Here is a 5,701-nt window from a genome sequence, read left to right as displayed (position 1 = left end):
TGAACAGCACCATCCAGTGGTCATAAAAAGGGGAAGGGTGATATTATGCACTCAAGCAAACTAATACTGCTGCGAAGTCCAGGTCTAGTGCAAGGAGGAGGAGGAGTAGCAGCAGCAGGAAGTTTCAGGCTGACGTGTGCAGTTAATGCAAGATCTGCTTGGGCTGATGTATGGGAAAATGAAACCAGGTAAAACAACTGTAATAACAAAAGTTATCAGCAGCAGAATTAATTTGCATAGAAGTTTTAGTTTGAATTCAAAATCATTGCTTTCTCTAATTTTCTAGGAGCAGCCCTATATAATCCTGCTGATTTCAGAAATATGGTGGCTTTAAGAAGAGAATGGACTATGTTTAAAACAGGGGTGCGTGTCCTTGGGACAAACCTAGCCGTCAGGTTTTCAGGATACTCACAATGAATATGCATGAGATAAATTTGCACACACTACCTCCATTGAATGACTAGCTAGGTGTGTCCCCAGGACTGTGTTGAGAACCACTGATTTAGAGCAGTCTGGAAACCAGGAAACCTGAGTTAATTCATGATTTTGGGCCAGTGCCATATTATGCCAAGTTTCCACTTAGACAGTAAGAACTTCATGAAAGGATTCATATGCCTGTATAAAATTTATTATACTATAGGGCTCATTTTCAAACCACTTAGACTTACAAAGTTTCATAGGTCACAATATTTGAAAATACGCCTCAATGTCAATGTATTCAGAGAATTTCAAAACAAAGTTTAATACGCTAATCACTTGTTCAGTGACAACAATTTCTTTTGCCTACTGGATTGCTTTTCCATGAATGTATTAAATGTCTCTTGAAGTGAACAGCTCTGGCTTTTCAGCATTTATTAATCCACACTAATTACCAGACATGGTTTGCAGGGATCTACTATTCCTCTTCCCACCACCTTTTTGGTTTGGGTTCCTTATTCAAATTGCTAGATAATGATTTGTCAATATTTTTTGGACTGCTCCCAAACTGGTACACTTTTCTTTTTTTCAGAAGTTCTTTTTTTTCCTGGGAGTAATTCTGAGTGTCCACAAACCCCCCGTGCTTCCTTTTAGGAACAAATTCCAAAGCCTTCTTCCAGTCACCAGTATCTTTCAAAGTCAGTAAAATGCGTATCATTTGATCCAATGTGAGGGTTTTATTACCAATCTCCCAGTGCAAGTACTTCTCCAAAGGAAGACGAGCTGTGCTCAGATTCAGTCGCTTTGCGTTGGCAAGTGATAACCCTGTTTGTATAGATCTGTCAACAAGTGAACCAATGATGTAAATTTTATCATGTTCATATGTCTTCATTACATTGGGTGAGTCTGCAGTTAAGTAAACAAGTTTCTCCTTGGGAAACATTTCTATGTGAGCCTTTTCTGTTGTTGTCACGAGCAATTTATCCCATGTCTCTCTATAGCGTTTGAGAAACTCTTTTTGATAGGGTCCCTCTGTTTGGAGGCTGCAAAAATGGATGTGGAAGGGGTCCGGTGATCTGCGGTTGCAGCCTTCAGTCTCTAAAAGTTGGCTTATTGTATTCTGTATTTCCATATTGGTCATGTATTTGTCATAGACCATATCAAACACCAGGGGCTGACCAAATTTCATGGCCCGGGCAGCCCGCCAGTTGTACATGCAGGCAAAGGTTCTCGGCTGAAACTTTAGGAACAAAGTGTTCAGAGGCTCACTTGGCTCCTCTGTTTCTATTGGCTTTTCCAACATGATCTTCCTTTTTGCCATTTGTTTTTCCTTCTTTGCATTCTTTAAATGTTCTTTAGTAGCCAAGTATTTTAAGTACTTCTTTCTGGATGATTTGGTAGTAAGTTCCATGAGAACTTTCAATTGCTCATTGCTGATGTTCTCTGGGACTATTTTGCCTGCCATTCTCCACATCTTCACCATCTCCCTTATAGCAGTTAATGAAGAATCTCCTTCATGTTCCAGAATCTCAGGACCTTCTTTTGGCAAATCAGATTTTATGACATTTTTCCACTCATCTAAGTCTAGCTTTTCTGAAGGCACTAGCTGAATTTCTTCCTTTCTCATACCAACTGATAAGACCAAAGTTCTACGAGGTGGTAGTTTATGGGCTGCCCTGAGAAACAAAGCATTCCTTGCCTCCTCTGGTAAGACAGGCTGGAAGACAGTGACCTTGACTGCCTTTTTCAAAAGGGTATTAAAAAAACTCATTTTAAGGATTCAATGTGGTATCAAAAACAATAACCTGAAAAGGGAAAACAAAGAAAATGAAGGGTAAAAACTGTAACAACTTTATATCATCTTTTATTCTTGCAAGATTCTAATGCTAGCACACAATCATGCTCTACAACAAATACACAAGAGCAGTTTATGTACCATAGCTACTTACAGGAAAGGAGAGATAACATTACTACTCAATTACAGCTGATATTAAAAAATAAACTTTAAAAGTACCCATTCCGTAATAATCATTTGCATTAAACAAAGAATCCCCAATCTATAGGAAAAGATAGTCAAAGAATACATACATTAATATTTATTGGGATTTATTAACCACCTTTATGAAGAGATTCACCCAAGGCGGTGATAAAATGTTCTACAGATTTATTTTCAGTGACTAACAGCAGTTCAATATAGCTAAAAAAAATCTTGCAGCTATATGACTGGGGATATAGTTGTAAATGATTATTACAGATCAATAAAGCTTCGAAGGAATGGATCCACAGAAGCTTAGCTGAAATTGGGTGGCGGGGGGAAGAGGGGTTGGTGGTTGAGAGGCTAGGATAGGGGAGGGCAGACTTATACGGGGTCTGTGCCAGAGCCGGTGATGGGAGGCGGGACTGGTGGTTGGGAGGCGGGAAATACTGCTGGACAGACTTATACGGTCTGTGCCCTGAAAAAGACAGGTACAAATCATGGTAAGGTATACACATATGAGTTTATCGTGGGCAGACTAGATGGACCGTGCAGGTCTTTTTCTGCCGTCATCTACTATGTTACTATGATCATCTCTCAAAGTCAAATTGAAAGATATAGCTGATTAAAATAAACATAAGACAATCTGAGTAATCCATGAGGTGGAGCCCAGTGACTGAATAAACTATCTATACACTGTGTGATACCTTTTACTATATACTCTGACAGCTGACAGTTATACTAATGACTATTTATGAAGAAAAGGCCTGTTGGCTTTGGGAACTATATTTTATTGCATAACACAAAAACAGAACAAAGTTAAATTGAACTCCAATTCTTGCATGCTTAATGGATTTCTGTGGAGCAGAACTGTCTCATGTCTGTACAATGCTGTGTACACTTGAGAGCGCTTTAGAAATAAAAAGTAGTTGCCTCCAAGAAATACTTAGTGATTAATTATATCCAGAGAAGAATCAACTGCGCAGGTTTGGAAGCAACAAAAATATGTAACTGTAACTCACATTATAAGAACAGGTCAACATAATGTAAAATAATGTATATAAAAGATCGCTGTCAAACTTTTTTAGTGCAGTGTCACTACATACTACCAGTGATTCTGGTGTTGTGTTCTGTTTATGTTATAGTGGCTTTGATAAGACGTAGTAGTCAAGTTAGTCCACTTTTAAAAGTAATAAATAGAAATAAAACAAAAAGATAAAAAATAAGATGATACTTTTTTCTTAATTGGACAATAATTTTTTGTAATGAACTTTCGAAGGTAACCCTTCTTCAGATCATACTCAATTGCCTCCTCTTGTTCCTTCTCACCCAGTACTTCCCCATACCCTTAATTGTCTTGTCTGTCTGTATTATTTTTAGATTGTAAGCTCTATTGAGCAGGGACTGTCTCTCTATGTCAGGTGTTCAGTGCTGCATGCGTCTGGTAGCGCTATACAAATGTTAATAATAATAAATGAGCAAATGACATATGTCAGAATATATCTGTTAAACATAAAAGCATTCTAATGACAGTCTCATGGGGGGGGGGGGGGGGAGTGAGAAACAGGAGTGGCTTAATGGTTAGTGCAGCAGATTGCGGTTCCCCGGGTTCCATGCCCGCTGCTGCCTGATGGTCAGCAGTGGGTTGAGATCCTGTGGAACCAGGTTTAACTCTCTCTGCATTTCTGTGTGACCCTGGGCAAGTCACTTAGTCCTCCATTGCCCCAGGTACAATATACAACTTAGATTGTGAGCCATTAGGGACCATACAAAGTACCTATAATTGAAACAGTAAACCACATAATCGCCTCAGGGATCATATGCAGTATATCAAGTGCTGAAAATCAGTGGTGTACTGAGGGCGGGGTGGTGGTCCACCCCGGGTGCACGCTGCAGGAAGGGTGCAGGGCGCAGCCGCATGGATGTCGGCTCCGTCGGTTCCCTGCTTCCTCTGCTGTTACTTCCTGTTCCGGGGCAGAGGGAGCAGGGAACCGGCGGCGCTGACTGCTGTGTAGCTGCTCCCAGCAGGTAAGAAGAATGCATGGGGGGGGGGCTTGGAGTTGATGCACCGGGGGGGAGGGACAACGGTGATGTGCAGAGGGGACACTGCATACGGGAGAGGGGATAACGCCACTGCCCCAGGTGATAGCCGATCAAGGAACTCCACTGCTGAAAATAAATAAACTGGGAGAAATGGATGGGTAATCACAGGGTGACAACACAGTATATTTTTATGATTTATAATACAATTTACAATTGCTTTTGACTTGTAACCACTCGCCTCCACCTACCCTCCTCTCCTCTTTCCTCTACACATTAATTGATTTGCTTGCTTTTTGTCTATTAGATTGTAAGCTCTTTGAGCAGGGACTGTCTTTCTTCTATGTTTGTGCAGCGCTGCATACGCTTTGTAGCGCTATAGAAATGCTAAATAGTAGTAGTAGTAATAATAATACGATACAAAACTCAGATCTTACTCAATGAGACTCTCATTGGAATACTTTTATGTTTCACAGAACTCTTGATATTTAAAACATGTAAGAAAGAAGGGTTACTTTCCAAAGCAAGGTATTATCTTATTTCTTTCTGTTGTTTTATTTTTATATATTACCTTTGTTAAGAAGAAACTCCTTAAAATAATGCGTATCTTCTTCACCCGTCAGATACAGTCCAATCCAATGCAGCAATTTAAACACCGACCCCTATGACACGCAGTTACTGCTAGAAGCAGCAACAGCTCTGAGTTACCTGACGCCTCTGGGATGGATTTTGCTCTTCCACCCATAGCAGGCCTCAAAAAGGAAGAGAAAATCCACTCCTACCTCAACAGAGTGCTCCGTAACACGAGGAAAAGAAGGACGCAGACCACACAGAGTCTGAGTAAAGTCAGAGTTTAGTATCCCTTACTTCCGGTTCCGGTTCGAACTGGGTTGGTGGGTCAAGGAGGAGGAGGTTGGAAAAAAAGTTTTTGTCCTCCACCTTTAACTGCTTAGCCAACTGGAACAGCTTTTGACTTTTTTTGCAGATGGATCAGCATAAGCGGTCCGTTATTTCTAACAATCTTTTTCTGTTGTTTTGGGTGTAGTGAAAACGCAGCAACTAAGCTCCGCCTACTTAAGCTCACATAATGGAGTAGATAGGCTCACTTCGTCTCCTGTTTTATCCAACCTCTTTGGCTCTAGCTACCTCTGCATTTCAAGCCTCATTCTGGGACTCCAATAGCTTCTCTCGTTCTCCAATGCCATTTTGGCGCTCCAATAGGAGAGAATGTTGTAGGTGAGTCACGTGACATCTTATTTGTCTGGCAAG

General features: G+C 40.7%; 1 protein-coding gene across 4 annotated transcripts; it reads right to left on the bottom strand.

Moving 5' to 3' along the window:
- Positions 1–606: 606 nt before the first annotated feature.
- On the bottom strand, positions 607–5,482 carry TRMT10C (tRNA methyltransferase 10C, mitochondrial RNase P subunit). 4 transcript variants are annotated; one of them, XM_030205109.1, is made up of 2 exons: positions 5,039–5,482; positions 607–2,221 (listed from the first exon to the last, which is right to left on the bottom strand). In XM_030205109.1, exon 2 carries the CDS (start codon positions 2,186–2,188, stop codon positions 896–898), a length of 1,293 nt encoding a protein of 430 aa, XP_030060969.1. In that variant the 5' UTR covers positions 2,189–2,221; positions 5,039–5,482; the 3' UTR covers positions 607–895. The 4 variants fall into 4 exon arrangements, with proteins under 4 accessions (XP_030060969.1, XP_030060970.1, XP_030060971.1 ...); XM_030205110.1 differs by having other exon boundaries at positions 607–2,222; positions 5,141–5,482; XM_030205111.1 differs by having other exon boundaries at positions 607–2,222; positions 5,215–5,482.
- Between the last annotated feature and the right edge of the window lie 219 nt (positions 5,483–5,701).

This window comes from Microcaecilia unicolor, chromosome 5, assembly GCF_901765095.1.
Source record: "Microcaecilia unicolor chromosome 5, aMicUni1.1, whole genome shotgun sequence".
NCBI lineage: Eukaryota > Metazoa > Chordata > Amphibia > Gymnophiona > Siphonopidae > Microcaecilia > Microcaecilia unicolor.
Note: the sequence above shows the minus strand (reverse complement) of the source record. Positions and strands in the feature narration are given on the sequence as shown.